Source organism: Aquarana catesbeiana, linkage group LG09 (assembly GCF_042186555.1).
Source record: "Aquarana catesbeiana isolate 2022-GZ linkage group LG09, ASM4218655v1, whole genome shotgun sequence".
Lineage (NCBI taxonomy): Eukaryota > Metazoa > Chordata > Amphibia > Anura > Ranidae > Aquarana > Aquarana catesbeiana.
This window is the reverse complement of record NC_133332.1, coordinates 303,902,294-303,919,166: the sequence shown is the minus strand read 5'-3', so window position 1 is coordinate 303,919,166 and position 16,873 is coordinate 303,902,294. Positions and strand designations below refer to the sequence as shown.

Here is a 16,873-nt window from a genome sequence, read left to right as displayed (position 1 = left end):
TTGCCATCAGTGCAGCACCCCCATTTCCATCAATGCAGCACCCCCATTGCCATGAATGCAGCACCCCCATTGCCATCAGTGCAGCACCCCCATTTCCATCAATGCAGCACCCCCATTGCCATCAGTGCAGCACCCCCATTGCCATTAATGCAGCACCCCCATTGCCATCAGTGCAGCACCCTCATTTCCATCAATGCAGCACCCCCATTGCCATCAGTGCAGCCCCCCATTTCCATCGGTGCAGCACCCCCATTGCCATGAATGCAGCACCCCCATTGCCATCAGTGCAGCACCTTCATTTCCATCAATGCAGCACCCTCATTGCCATCAGTGCAGCACCCCCATTGCCATGAATGCAGAACCCCCATTTCCATCAGTGCAGCACCCCCATTTCCATCAATGCAGCACCCCTATTGCCATCAGTGCAGCACCCCCATTTCCATCAATGCAGCACCCCCATTGCCATCAGTGCAGCACCCCCATTGCCATCAGTGCAGCACCCCCATTTCCATCAATGCAGCACCCCCATTGCCATTAATGCAGCACCCCCATTGCCATCAGTGCAGCACCCTCATTTCCATCAATGCAGCACCCCCATTGCCATCAGTGCAGCACCCACCATTGCCATGAATGCAGCACCCCCATTGCCATCAGTGCAGCACCCTCATTTCCATCAATGCAGCACCCCCATTGCCATCAGTGCAGCACTCCCATTGCCATCAGTGCAGCACCCCCATTGCCATCAATGCAGCACCCTCATTGCCAGGAAAGCAGCACCCACCATTGCCAGGAAAGCAGCACCCACCATTGCCAGGAATGCAGCACCCACCATTGCCATGAATGCAGCACCCACCATTGCCATGAATGCAGCACCCACCATTGCCAGGAATGCAGCACCCACCATTGCCATGAATGCATCACCCCCTATGTCAATCAGTGCGGCACCTCCACCCACCATTGGCATGAATGCAGCACCCACCATTGCCAGAAATGCAGCACCCACCATTGCCAGAAATGCAGCACCCACCATTGCCAGGAATGCTGCACCCCCATTGCCAGGAATGCAGACTCACCATTGCCATCAGTGCAGCCTGATTGATGCCCATCCATCTGCAGCCTTGGAGGGGGACGGGGGGGGCGGGACGAGTGCCAAAAGATTACACACAGGAGAAACGCCTGTTTTTTTTGTTTTTGTTTTCCTCTTTAACAGAAAGTCCCTCCTCTTATGATGGACAGAAAAGTCGTCCAATGGCAGCACAGGAGACGGGACTTCCTATTACAGAGGCTGCCGTGTAAACAGGAAATTCTCCTGTATGTACAGCACTCGTCCCTCCTTCCTGTCCCCTCCAAGGCAGCCGGCATATATATCTTTTGCCCCGGCGCTGGGAGATCGTTGGGGGCCACAAAACATATATATATCCATATAACCAGGTGGGCCTTTCAAAACCAGAATGCAGGCCGGACTTTGGACATGCCTGCAATAGAGGAATGTTCCTATGTCTAGGCCCTAGGTCCTTGCCAAGCACAGGTGGATTTTCACAGCCATCCACTATTGTTTTCAACAAAATAACTGATGCTTTGACACTCCTCCCAACCTCTGCCATTGACATCAACATGCGTATTTGCATAACAATAATTTACTAGGAAGATCTCACATTTATTATGATGATTGAATGGCTGCCTTTGGATGTGTGTCGGTAGGTTAAGATCTTCTTTTATCTTTTGTGTCTTCATCTTTTTTCCTATTTGTCTTTCTGTTGGACTGGTCAAAAGAGAAGGGCATATAGGATGGTTGTTTAATGGAAAAGCCTTGGCATAGCTCTGTAGTGTAGGATTGTTCAGTGGAGATGGGTTTAGTAGAACCCTTTGGCTGAGGATTGGTCAGGGGAGAAGGACATAGTAAGGTTTTATGGTTGAGGGTGGATTATTGGAGAAGGGTGTGGTATAGCTCTATGGTAGAGGAATGTTAAGTTGAGAAGGGGGTAGTATAGCTCTATAGAGAAGGGTTGTTTAGTCGAGAAGTGCATGGTGTAACTTTATGGTGGAAGAATCAAAGGAGAAGAAAATGGGAAGATTGTTCAGTGCAGAAGGGAAAGGTATAGTTCTGTGGTGGATTGTTGAGTGGAAAAGGGTGTGGTGGAGTTCTGTGGTGGAGAAATGTTCAATGCAGAGGGGAGTGGCATAGCTCTATGGTAGGCGATTGTTCCATACAGAAGAGTGTGGTATAGCTCTATGGTGGATGATTGTTACATGGAGTAGGGTGTGGTATAGCTCTATGGTGGAGGATTGTTCAGTGAAGAAGAAGAGCATGGTACAACTCTACGGGGAAGGATTGTTCAGTATAGGACGGTTTAGTATAGCTTTTATGGTGGAGGATTGTTCAGTGGAAGATGGTGTGGTATGGCCCTATGGCAGAGGATCCTTCAGTGGAGAATGGAGTAGTATAGCTCTATGGTGGAAGATTGATCAGTAGAGAATGCAGTGGAAGGATTATTCAATGGAGAAGGCAGTGGTAGCTCTATAGTGGAGGATTGTTCAGTAGAGAAGGGAGTGGTTATAACTCTATGGTGGAGAACTGATTAGTGAAGTATGGGATGGTATAGCTCTATGGTGGAAAATAGTTTAGTGGAGAAGGGTGTGGTATAGCTCTGTTATGTAGGGCTGTTAAGTGGACGTCGGCATGGTATGGCTCTGTTGTGGATGATTGTTCAGTGGAAAAGGGTGTGATATAGTTCTGTGGTGGAGGATTGTTTATTGGAGAAAGGCTTGATATAGCCCTATAGTGGAAGATTGTTCAGTGAAGAAGGGCATGGTATATTTCTATTGTGGAAGATTGGTTAGTAGAGAAGGCCATGGTAGAGCTGTACTGAGGACCAGAAGTTAAGCCTTGTGCAAAGAATACCCTAGGGATTGGGGGCTTCCCAAGCACATAGAAAACAAATTGTGAAAATGTTTGTATCCACATAGAACAATGCAACATCCATTGATGCCAAAATGTATCTTACAATTTGAAGGGTTTTTTTTGTGAAAGTACTTGGTTACTGTGACACATACCCCTATCTGATTTACTTGTATTGGCTTATTCATGAAAAGAGAGCAAGGAAAAAAATTGTTATACTTATCAACACATCAGAATCCATCTTGTATTAGTGTGACATCAGTAAAGTGAATTCCGATTGGTTAACCTAGTTTTCCACTCGGAATTTTTTGCTACTTGCATTGTTTATTAAATAAAGTTGGAGATAACACCTTGCAATTTGTGTATGTATTTTGATCATGTCACAGCATTTAATACCTATTTTTTTCTTCCCAGCACTGCAGTCCTATATTCGTTCTTATGCTACATATCCTAAGAACCTAAAGCACATCTTCCATGTCCGTTCTCTCCATTTGGGCCACGTAGCCAAGAGTTTTGGCCTGAGAGATGCACCACAAAAACTCAGCAAGCAGCTAGCTGGAAGTTCAAAGAAGCACAAAAAAGACCAGCACAAAAGGTGAGAATTATGGATGTAAATAACTTGGAAAAGAACAATGCTGTCCAGTGCATTCAATTTATTTTTTCCATTCATTTGCTAAAAAAAAAAAAATTAAAGGAAGGGAGAATCTAATTAGTTCCTTTTCTCCAAAAATACCGGTACATACTTTTTCGCAGGGGGCCAATGGTTAATTTTCTCAAGTGTCAACATTTTAGGCATACTGTAGTTAATGCAGAATTCTGTTATCAGAGATTACCAAAAACTTAATGTGTTTATTAGGCACTGACACGCATTTCTTGATATATTCAGCAAGCTCTTGATGGCCTTCTAAAATTCCTAGCAAAATGGGCATCAGGGTTCTGAGAAGCATTTCTATTACAGATGTCAACTGGCTTTTGCACATGCTTTTAACATCTGCCCAAGTCAAAGCACCGCAAAAAGAAGGTATGGAACTGGGAGCCCGATCTCAATAGAAATTACGAGGGGTGCCACCCACAATTAAGGGGAGGGTGTCCCCGTGTACACATATACTACAAAAACAGAGGAAATTAAAAAAGGGGGATAGGATAGACCACCCAAAGGCTACTTCATCAAAAAAAATGATTTTATTGAAGATAAGAAACATTGAAAACAGCAAAAAAAACTCCTACAACATACTACCGTGTTTCCCCGAAAATAAGACCTACCCTGAAAATAAGGCCTACTGTGAGAATAAGCCCTAGTTGAAAGCGCTTGTAAAATGCTACAATCCACTCTATTACAGTAGCATATAATGTAGAATGAGTGTGTTTCTGTAATATAATTGTTCCAAATACCTTCGGTACAGCGCCGCTCAGCTGATCTCCCACTGCTCTCCTCCTCTTCTCCAAGCTGTCACTGGGGGATCTCAGACCCCCCCGCCCACCCCCACCCCCTGGTCGGTGCATGAAGCTGGAAAGAGAGAGGGTCACGGAAGCGCCCACCGGCGCTATAAGTAGTTATTTGGCACAATTATATTACAGAAACATACACAGTTTACATTATATAATACTGTAATAAAGTGGATTCTTGGATTTTACAAGCACTTTTACTCAGTTCCACTGGGAATTCCTGACAAGCAGGGAGGTAGAGGCGGAGAGAAGACAGCACATGAGATGATAAGACCTACCCCGAAAATAAGCCCTACTGTGTCTTTTATTGCCAAAATTAATATAAGACCCGGGCTTATTTTTGGGGAAACACGTTAGTACCTCCCTCCCTCCTAAAGTACACCACAATCTCCCCAATAATCTATACCCTCAAAAAACAACACCCTATAACTCTCCTTCTTACCACAGCAACCCACTTCAGCCCTCACTATAGCTGAGACAGAGGTGACTGTATAAACTGGACCCCCCTAAAGCTGATGGAACCCCTGATATATGCACCTGCACGCTAATGGGACCTATAGTCCATATGAATCAAAGGACCCAATCATCACCAGAAAGCTTGTATGTGGTAATACTGCACCTTAGAGCCACAATGGGCGAATGCAGTACACGACCAACACACAGATAATCCTATGGAAAGCACTGTCACTGCATAGTAAGTGCCATCAATACATGAAATATATATGGAGTCCATCCAATGTCATCAGATATGAAATACCCACCGGTGAAGCTCAGATACAAGCATAAATCACTGTAGGTTCCTATAGTCTGTAGGTACAGAAATAGACCTGAGCTACTCCAAAGGATTGCATAGTTCACCGCCAGAAGTTTCCCTTACTTGGAATGTCGGCACACCTGCAACTGAAGCCGATGGTCGAATCGGCTTGGGGTGCCGACATTGCGGGATCCCTGGACAGCTAAATTTCCTTATATTAAATGTCAGCAGCTAAAGTATTTGTAGCTGCTGACTTTTAATTTTTTTTTTTTTCAGACGGATCTCTGCCTTGGACATGACTGCACAGTTCAATAGGCTTAAGAATTTTACTATACTGCCCAGTGAACTCAGTGTAACAGACCTGGTCAGACACACCCCCTCTCTTCCTCCATAATAAAAGTCAGTGTGACAAGGGGCATGACCAATACTCACCTATGCCAACACAGCACTGGATTGGGAGAGCAGGAAGAGCTTTTCCACTGAGAAAAAAGGTTTGTTTTTTTTCCGTAGGCTTAACACAGCTATCACCAAAAAGTGTTTGATGCTGTGAGTAATATCGCTGTCTGATGACAGTATGAAGCCACGATTAACCAGAAACACCTATTCTTGTCCATGTATCGCAATCGTTTCTGTCTCTAGAGGCACTAAAGCAGTACTCTGTCCCTCCAGTAGAGGTCTTTGCTATCACCCAGATTCCAGGACACTCTAGTACTCTGTCCCTCCAGTAGAGGTCCTCGCTACCACCCAGATTCCAGGAAACTCTAATACTCTGTCCCTCCAGTGGAGGTCCTCGCTACCACCCAGATTCCAGGAAACTCTAGTACTCTGTCCCTTTCTGTTCCTCCAGTAGAGGTCCTCGCTACCACCCAGATCTTTGGACAGTCTAGTACTCTGTTCCTCCAGTAGAGGACCTCCCTACCACCCAGATCCTTGGACACTCTAGTACTCTGTTCCTCCAGTAGAGGACCTCGCAACCACCCAGATCCTTGGACACTCTAGTACTCTGTCCCTCTATGTTCTTCCAGTAGAGGTCCTCGCTACCACCCAGATCCATGGACACTCTAGTAACGTGTCCCTCCAGTATAGGTCCTCGCTACCACCCAGATGCTGGGACACTCTTGTACTGAGGTTTTGAAGAGATTTCATTGAAATACCAGCCTGTAATTCAAAGGATCTATGATATATGCCAATTGTATATATAGTGGATGCAAATACCTTTCACTAATAGTAATATAAATGTTCACCATACTGCATCCTGGTGTCATCTCTTCCCCAGGTAAGTGGCGCACACACACCTGGTCATTCACATGTTGTAAAATAAAATGTGATTCATCAGACCAGGCCACCTCCTTCCCTTCCTCTGTGGTCCAGTTCTGATGCTCACATGCCTATTGTAGGCACTTTTGGCTGTGGACACGGGTCAGTATGGGCACCCCAACGGATCTGCGGCTACACAGCCCCATACATAGCAAACTACAATGTCTGCTTTTTCTGCTTTGAACACTTGAACTTCAGGAACAACATGTTTACTCACTACCTAATATATCCCACAGACTTTCAGATGCCATTGTAACAAGATAATCAATGTTATTTACTTAACCTGTCAGTGATCATAAAGTAATGGCTGATCGGTGTATACTACAGCAAGAGTGGGTACATTAGATGACTATTATATTTGATTTACAAGTTGGATCTGAAAATAATACACTGGATGTTTTCTTCCAACCGTGTGTTTAGCTGGAGTTGCCCCTTAATAGACAGGTGTGTATCCCTAAATCCTTACAGGGCCATATGGAAACCAATGCTGGCCCCTCAAGCCGTATAACGCAGTGCGCCCGCATGTTAGCAGTGGTGTGAGCCATTGTCCAGGCATTCAGCAGGGCCAATCTGCGACTCTTCTTGCAGTCTGCAGAGGCAGATGGATAACTGACTGGGACCCCCCTCTTTCTCATGTGTCTCAGGCCATGACTAGTAGGATTTGTCCTAGCCTTTATGCCGCACATAATAGTGTGATTAGCAGATAAGAAGCACATTACATAGCATGGGGCCGCCTCTGAAGACAGCCAGGCGCTGCTCTGTCTGACGGCCAGAGGCGTATCATGCGATTAGGCTGCCAAAAGTCGGGGTCTGCGCACCTCTATTCTCTCTGCACAAGGCGAGCTCCTGGGGAGCGTGAACGTGTCGCGTTCCATAGCACAAAAGATCGTTTAAAGACCCTAAGGGATCATTAAGTGATCATTTAAAGAGAATTCAGTCTTCAAAGGCCGACATACAAGTTATCATCCCTTTCCTGTTCAGTGAAATGCCTGAAACTGAAGCTACCACTGCAGATTTTCAAAAATGCCGCTCGCCGAAGGCCAGCTGTGACCCTTTTTTTAGGACATATATATATGAAAATGGTGAGTTTAATGTAATATTAACTTATCAAAGGGGGTTAAAGTGCATGTAAAGCCAAAACCTGTTGTTTTTTTTTGTATGTGAAACCGGTAGGACCTCTGTCAGGTTTTTCTTGCGGCCCGTGTCCACGCTGGGAAGAGTTATCCCTTTTTTTGTCCTGGGGACCATTATCTTTGGTACAGGTGATGGGAGAGACAAAAATTTGGAGCTCTCACAGGACCAGGAGTTGAAAGGAAATATTCCAGTAAGTAAACCTGTTCTGCTAACTGTCTAAAGCAGCCCATAGATTATGCATCGCAATTTACTTTCCTTCCACTAACTGTGTTGATGGGGGAATCCCTCCCTCAGCGCTATTGTGAGTAGCCTTCCTGGCCGGCAGAACATAATGATTATTGCTAGCGGATTTAGTCGCCAGTGGTGATTGCATGTAAAAAATCTGACAGGCTGGTTGTACCCAAGGTGATTGATGGATCAACTTGGCTACAACTAACCTTCCTATAGATAGATAGAATCTGGGCCGGTTCAGCAATTGGGACAGGATTCGATCCATCAATGGCCGGCTTAAGAGGGGATTTCCCCTCACTTTGGAGAGCTCTAGGGTAAACCTGACTGCAGCTAATTCCCCCCACCCCCTTATACTTACCTGAGCCCGATTTCAATCTAGCGTTGTGCATGAGAGCAGCTGCTCTCTCGGCTCGCTCTCTTCTGATAGGCTCAGAGACAGCAGAGGCTCCCACTGCTGTCAATCACAGCCAGTAAGGAGGGAGTGGGGGGAAGGGGCAAGCTGTGCTCTGTGTGTTAAAGCAGCTTGCCATGGTGGGCACTCGGCAGGGGAGAGGAGCCAGAAGCGCCGGTGGGGAACCCAAGAAGAGGAGGATTCGGGCTGCTCTGCGCAAAACCATTGCATAGAGCAGGTGTTCGATTAAAAAAAAAAATAATAAATGGGTTTACAATCACTTTGACCTACCAGCATGTGTTTGGAGTGTGGGAGGACATTGGAGTGCCTGGAAGAAACCCATGCAGACACAGGGAGAGCTTTCCCTGCATACAATATACACTATATTACCAAAAGTATTGGGACTCCTGTCTTTACACGCACATGAACTTTATTGGCATCCCAGTCTTAGTCCGTAGGGTTCAATATTGAGTTGACCCACCCTTTGCAGCTATAACAGCTTCAACTCTTCTGGGAAGGCTGTCCACAAGGTTTAGGAGTGTGTCTATTGGAATGTTTGACCATTCTTCCAGAAGCGCATTTGTGAGAACATCTTTGGGATGAATTAGAGCGGAGACTGTGAGCCAGGTTTTCTCGTCCAACATCAGTGCCTGACCTCACAAGTGCACTTCTGGAAGAATGGTCAAACATTCCCATAGACACACTCCTAAACCTTTTGGATAGCCTTCCCAGAAGAGTTGAAGCTGTTATAGCTGCAAAGGGTGGGCCAACTCAATATTGAACCCTACAGACTAAGACTGGGATGCCATTACAGTTCATGTGCGTGTAAAGGCGGGTGTCCCAATACTTTTGGTAATATAGTGTATATTATACAATAAAGGAATATGGTACTGCAAATATAAAAATTTGACATTATAAAAGAATTTCAGGTATGACCTTGTTACATGGATCCAGCTTGGTCCCATGTAACTATGCATATACCAGCTTCCAAGGCCATCGGCCAGGTATTGTATACACAGTGCTCAGCATAAATTAGTACACCCCAACAAATTTGTCAGAAAACCTTTACTTTGCTTTAAGAAACAACATTTTCTATGGGGCACTGTACTACAAAATACTCCCACAGATGGGGGCCATTGATTGCAACCAAGATTTGTTAATTTGCACACACACAAAAAAAAAGTATTTTTCCTAACAAATTCATTTAAGACCATGTTGCAAAAATGAATACACTGAAATTCTTAGGAGCAAAGCTACATTTTAGACAACAACAAATCCTTATGAACAAGAATTTAACTACAGATGAGACTAATTATTCATTAAACAGGTGTCCAGCATACAGTTGATTATAAAAGGGCGTTATTTAGCAAAGAAAACCCCTTCCCATTTCTTGCTGTCAGCAATGGCACCACATGGACGAGAAATGTCACAAGGCCTGAGAAAGAAAATAATTTCTTTACACAAGAAAGGAGAAGGCTACAAGAAGGTGAGCAAATCTTTAATTATCAGTCAGAAGACTGTAGCAAAAGTGATACAAAAATTTAACAAAGATGTAACTGCAACCATCTCACAGAGACGTCCAGGCTGTCCACGGAAGTTAACACCTCGAAAGGTGTCTTCTAAAGAGAAGGGTTGAAGAAAATGGCCATGCAGGTTAACTGCAGTTAGCTAAAGAAGTGGAAAGCAAAACTGGGGTGATTGTTTCCCATGACACAATGCGGCATACATTGCAGAGGAATGGCATGCATGGGTGTCGTCCATGAAGGAAGCCTCTCCTAAAGTCCATGCACAAAAAAAGCTCACCTAGAATTTGCCAGGGCCCATGCTGACAAAGAAGACTACTGGGACTTTTTGGAACTGATGACTTCAAAACTGTATGGCGTTGCAAAGTTGGGGAGTACAAAGAAGTATGCATGGTGCCTACAGTGAAACAGGGTGGTGGCAGTGTCCTCCTGTGAGGCTGCATGAGTGCTACTGGTGTCCGGGAGCTGCATTTCATTGATGGTATCATGAATTCACAGATGTACTGCTCTTTATTGAAAGAGAAGATGCTACCATCACTCCGTGTCATTGGTCGTTGTGCACTTTTCCAACATGATGATGATCCAAAACACACATCTAAGGCCACTGTTGCATTTCTAAAGAACAAGGTGAAAGTGATTTAGTGACCAAGTATGTCACCTGATTTGAACCCAATCGAACACCTATGGGGAATTCTGAAGAGACCAGTTGAGCATTACTCTCCATCCAGGATCCAGGCTCTAAAAGAGGTCATTCTTGAAGAATAGAAAAAGATAGATGTTGCAATATATCGCCAACTTGTTCATTCCATGCCTAGAAGACTTGGTGCTGTCCTTACATTAATGGAGGTCATACAAAATATTAGGTGTAGTAGTTTTTGTTGTGGGGTGTATTCCGTTTTGCATCAACTAATTTGAGTAAAGCTGAAGATTATGTAATCTAAGTTTTATTATTAACCTTAGGCCTCTTTCACACGGGGGATCCGTATGTCCGTTTTTCATCCTTCCGTTTTCGGATGAAAAACGGACATACATGTATCCCTATGGAGCGTCGGATGTCAGCGGTGACATTTCCGCTGACATCCGACCTGCTCCGATCCGAAAAGTGTAACGGAGGAAAAACCTACTTTTCCATCCGTTTTTGGATCGGGTGACGACGGACACTACGGTCCGTCATCATCCGATCCCCCATAGGGGAGAGCGGCGCTCTGACAGGTCCGTAGTTGCACAGTGTGCAGCGATGGACCTGTCATCTTTCTGCTCAGCGGGGATCGGCGGAGCGATCCCCGCTGAGCAAGCGGGTGTTCACGGGGCGGATCATCACTGATCCGCCCCGTGTGAAAGAGCCCTTACTTTCATGTAATCAGCTAAACAAATGTTCTATAAACTTCAGTTGTGTCAAAATTTTGGAAATTGTTCTTGTGTTCATTGAGATATTGATTAAGATCTTACTTTTCAAAAGGGGTGTACTCATTTTCTGAGGAGCGCTGTACATACTGTAGTTACATTGGTCCAAGCTGGACCAATGTAATTATGTTAAAAAAAAAGTCATACCTGAATTTCTTGAAATACGCTAATACTTCAAAATATGAGCTAGCTGAAGATACATCATAGAGTACCTTCAAAGAGGTCCTGTCACCAGAGGTGCACAAACAGGGGTTCCAGAGGTCCCAAGTGTAACTGCTCTACAGCACCAAAGGACCCCCGTAGGATCTACCTAGCCATACTGGAATGCCCTTTCTTTCACCATCATCTTAAGCAAGCTTTCAGTTAAATCACTTCTCCTGGGACTAAGGGGGCATACAGATCAATAAGTGCAGGCACATGTTGGGGATCAATGTTTTCTGCCCGTCGGACTTGACTGGTGAACTTAGAGAACCAGAAGCACTTTAGGAGCATGGCTAAGCAGGAAGCGGTGTCTGCTTTTGTACTGAACAAATATGGCTGCTCTCATATACACATATGATTAGCCTGAAAACGCCTAAAAAAAGCCAAAGTGTGCATGGACACATTGGCTAACATGGAGGGGAGTTTTCAAGCAGAAAAAATAAGAACTCCAAAAAGCTAAGATGCCTGTAGGAGCTGCTTCTTTGAACTCCTTTGAGCTGCAGCGTGCATGAGGCCTTAGTGTGTACCCGGCTTAAGGCTATCTCCTAGCTGGCCACCCCAAAGATATTTTTAGCCACTTATTGCTCTCCTATTTACACTTTAGTCTTTTATTGTCATATAATTCAGGGTTGTCCAACCTGCGGCCCACGAGCCGCTTGCAGCTTAAGACGGCTATGAATACAGCCCATCACAAAATCGTAAACTTACTTAAAAATGTTGATTTTTTTTTCATTTATTTTTCCAGAGGGAAAATAAATTGAGGGAACTGAGGGAACATCACCTGGATGGCACTAATGGGTCACTGGTTGATTTTACCTCTCCTGGAGTCCCTGTTGAACCAATACAGAACCCAGTTTTGACAGGCAGTATTCCGATCTCTCTCGCCATGTCTGGGCAGCCTTTCTCCTTGTGCTTTTCGAGGTTTCCTTTATCTCATCTGCTTCGTTTTCAAACAAGCAGATGGCGTATAAGACTTCTTGTTCATTGCGTAGTTTATTTTGTTGCTGGTCTCCAGATTTACATGTGTCTGGGAAGTCAGCACAGGAGTATGGCAGTAGGGCAGCCGAGGATGCGAGACCGTCTACTGTCATTGTCTGGAGCTCCCAAAGCACGTTGACCATGAAGACTGAGCCACAATAGGGATCAGACCAGCTCTCCCGGCCCCCTGGAATAAGCCCATTTCATACTCTGTCACATCTGAAAAGGAACTAGGTTAAAACCCCAATTAAAAAAAAAGGAGCCGGGTGTCACTGGAAGAGAATACGCAGAACATTGTGGTCGGTAATTACTGTGATCCCATTGCCTGGATGTGTCAGGTCTATGGGCATCGAGGCTGGACAAGGTCAGTTAGTCTGTCCCAGAGGGGAAAGGGGACTTTGCCCGGCGTTTCTGAGCACAAAATAACATCTTGCTGGCACCGAGTCACCATTCAAGTGCCTGCCCTGCGCTTTCATGTCAATCATTTCCATTTAACCCCTTTTGTCACTGCCTGCAGAGCAAGCAGGCATTGTGTTGGTGTCCCATGTAGTGCGGCTAGCATAACTTTGTAGGATAAGCCCCCAGTATGAGATTGCTAATGAGGACACTGTACTGCCTCCAGTTTGAAAGATAACATTATTGTCCCATTAAGTATCCAGGGACCCTAATTATGCTTACACCCTCTGGCAATATTACACATTGTTTTTTTCCCAGAGAAACCCTTTTTCAGGCAAGGAAAGCAGTCACATTGTTTTTCATGGATCTAACCATTAAAAAACGATATGTCCAAAAACACAAAAAAACGAGAGCCTGACCACATAGATACATTTGTGCTCATAAGTTTACATACCCTGGCAGAATTTATGATTTCTTGGCCATTTTTCAGATACTATGAATGATAACACAAAAACATTTCTTTCACTCATGGTTAGTGTTTGGCTGAAGCCATTTATTATCAGTCAACTGTGTTTACTCTTTTTAAATCATAATGACAACAGAAACTACTCAAATGACCCTGATCAAAAGTTTACATACCCCAGTTCTTAATACCGTGTATTGCCCCCTTTAACATCAATGACGGCTTGAAGTCTCTTGTGGTATTTGTGGATGAGGCTCTTTATCTTCTCAGAAGCTGCCCATTCCTTTTGGAAAAAAAGCCTCCAGTTCCTGTAAATTCTTGGGCTGTCTTGCATGAACGGCACGTTTGAGATCTCCGCAGAGTGGCTCAATGATATTGAGATCAGGAGACTACGATGGCCACTCCAGAACCTTCACTTTATTCTGCTGTAGCCAATGACAAGTCGACTTGGCCTTGTGTTTTGGATCATTGTCATGTTGGAATGTCCAAGTACGTCCCATGCGCAGCTTCCTGGCTAATGAATGCAAATGTCCCTCTAGTATTTTTTTATAACATACTGCATTCGTCTTGCCATCAATTTTTGGGTTGAGGTCAGGACTCTGTGCAGGCTAGTCAAATTCCTCCACCCCAAACTCGCTCATCCTTGTCTTTATGGACAAACACTCCTAAACCTTGTGGCCGCCCTTCCCAGAAGAGTTGAAGCTGTTTTAACGGCAAAGGGTGGGCCAACTCAGTATTGAACCCTACGGACTAAGACACCGTTAAAGTTCATGTGTGTGTGTAAAGGCAGGCATCCCAACACTTTTGACAATATAGTGTGTGTGTGTATATATATATATACACACACACACATATACACACACACTGAGCAGAATTATAAATGCAACACTTTTGTGTTTGCTACTATTTATTATGAGCTGAACTTAAAGATCTACGACTTTTTCTATGTACACGTGATAGACCAACACAAAGTGACACATAATTGTGAAATGGAAGGAAAATGTTAAAGGGTTTTCATTTTTTTTACAAATAAATATCTGAAAAATATCTTTGGAGACGGCTTATGGTAGAGAAATGAACATTCAATTCAAGGGCAGCTCTGGTGGACATTCCTGCAGTCAGCACGCCAACTGCACGCTTTGTCAAAACTTGCGACATCTGTGGCATTGTGCTGTGTGATAAAACTGCACATTTTAGAGCGGCCTTTTAGAGCCCATTCACACAGGGGCAACACGACTTCCAGCACGACTTTGGGAGGCAACTTGGACACGACTTGAGTATGAATCACAGCACGACTTGGGGCAACTTACAACACAACTTGAAGTCGCCTCCAGGACAGGGAACTTTACAAGTGGCCAATCAGAGCTTATCAGCTGTGTGTGAGAAGGAGGGGGCTGGCTGTTTAGTGGAGGAAATTACTTTCTATTTCTTTTCTGCTTCCTGTAAAGTTGCCTCAGTATGAACAGTGATCAGACTTGGAGGCAACTTCCATTGAAATCAATGGGTACAAGTTGCCTTCAAGTCGGATTGAAGTAGTACAGGAACCTTTTCTGAAGTCGGAGCGACTTCAGTAGTGTGCATTAAGACAGATCCATTCACTTACATTGATTTTTTCGTGTAGCGCGACTTGGGGCGACTTGAAGTCGGATCCAAAGTTGCCCCTGTGTGAATGGGCTCTTATTGTGGCCAGCCTATTGCACACCTGTGCAATAATCATGCTGTCTAATCAGCATCTTGATATGCCACACCTGTGAGGTGGATGGATTATCTCAGCAAATGAGAAGAGCTCACTAACACAGATAATACAGATTTGTGAACACTATTTGAGAGAGAAATAGGCCTTTTGTGTACATAGAAAAAGTCGTAGATCTTTAAGTTCAGCTCATGATAAAAAGGGGCAAACATAAAAGTGTTGCGTTTATAACTTTGCTCAGTGTATATACATATATAATCTCTCTTTGTGTTTGGGATCATTGTCTGGCTGAAATGTCCATCCTCGTTTCATCTTCATCATCCTGGTAGATGGCAGCAGATCATTTTTTTAAGCTGCTAGTATAAATGTCTGATCTCTTGGTATATTCATTAGCTTACTAAAGTCAGCTAAGAGGAATCAGACAAAATCCGGAAAGTTGGGCATCATGAGCCAGCCAGGTTCTGGTCCTTTGCACAATGCTGTCATCCTGATGTCAGGAGGAACCTCATATTGTTGGGATGCCATTTCGCAGTTTAATGAGCGGGCCAGTGATACACAAAGCTGCAGTAGGCATTAGAGGTGTCACCCGGCTGGCAGTGCAGAGGGACAAAGGTAGGGTAAATTGCAAGGCTGTCAAGACAGAGTTACATTTTTTTGGGAAGAAAAAATAGTTAACTATTTCTAAGGTGGTTCGGTTATAATCTAGTTAATGGAACCCATTGTTGACCCTCATTCCAAAAAAGCTAGTTACCTGTCTGCCTTGCTAATCCAATGAGGTTAATGATTTGAACTGCCAACCCAGAAAAAGTATGTCTTGACACCTCTCTGATTTTACTTTCTGCAAGCTTCTGGGTCAGTGACTCAAAGTACTGATAATACAGGATCAGCATGATGGCCTGGTAGAAGGTCTGCAAAGGCATCCTATATATTAAAGAATATGTAAAACCCAACATGTTATATCACTAAAATGTTTCCTGCTGTACCTTGTACTTGTATCCTGTTCTTTTTGTATTCCTTCCTCTGTGTGAAATCCCTGGATTTCCTGCTAGTCCCTCTGCTTTCCTATTAGAAACTGACCATACTAAGCAGGAGAACACACATTGGTCAGTTCTCTAGCTATGCCGAGAATTCAGCCTGCTCTCCTCTATTGGTCAGACTTGTCCTGACATGCCCCCCCCCCCCCCATTACCTGCACAGCCATTTACTGGGAAGTTCAGTGTAATGCTGTTTCTCCTCCCCCATCTCTTATGCAGCTGAGAACAGAGGGAATGTAGTCACTAAAAAAGGGAGAAATGTATTTATAATTTTTTTTTTATATCTATACACAGATATTTTACCCTTCATTTCTACTGTAAACTGAATGGGTTGTTTTACAAGGTAATGGTTTACAATCACTTTAAGTACAGGTTTCTTTAAACTTTATACACACCCCACAAGACCAGAGAGGGACTCAAGTTTTGACTCAAGTGTATATGTATAGATAAAATATATGCAGTCCATCTAAAATAGTAAGGCGCACGTAGTCCACATAATCCAGTATATACAGGGGTTGTGTTGTACCTTTGTACCCGATAAATAAATGTCCATGAAGATTGCAGCAGCAAAACAAAGTGCAGAAATCATTTGAATTATATATTATACTGTATATTTTTTAAACTATTATTTATTTATTTTTCTTAATATAAGATGTGCTTCTTTTTTAGTTTTAGAAGTCCTAAGTAATTAGTTAACATTGTGATTAGAGGCTGTATTATCTCACGTAGCCTTAGGATGTTAACAAGTTTCCCCTCCCACTAGGCTGGCTCATCCAGCCTTCCCCTCTTCTAAGCATTTGTTGTGACAGGTAGGTGCATGCCTGCTAATTAGGTGATTAGATGAATTCAGTAGAGACCTTTGACCTGACATCTGAGTCCCCACCCAGCAAACTGCAGCATTTTTGTAACACAACTGTGAGGGACTCCCTCCCCGCGCGGTCACCTCTTCAGGCCATACAACTGTGCGGTCCACTGTCACTAATTAATAGGGGATTACAAGCTATTGATT

At 44.1% G+C, this 16,873-nt stretch overlaps 1 protein-coding gene across 2 annotated transcripts in view; it reads left to right on the top strand.

The window, feature by feature from the left end:
• Positions 1 to 16,873, top strand: part of DDX31 (DEAD-box helicase 31) — a 149,346-nt gene that overhangs the window by 128,805 nt on the left and 3,668 nt on the right. For both annotated transcript variants that reach the window (XM_073600533.1, XM_073600532.1), the window contains exon 19: positions 3,314 to 3,494. In XM_073600533.1, coding sequence (XP_073456634.1) covers positions 3,314 to 3,494 — 181 coding nt within the window. The remainder of the gene's footprint in view (positions 1 to 3,313; positions 3,495 to 16,873) is intronic.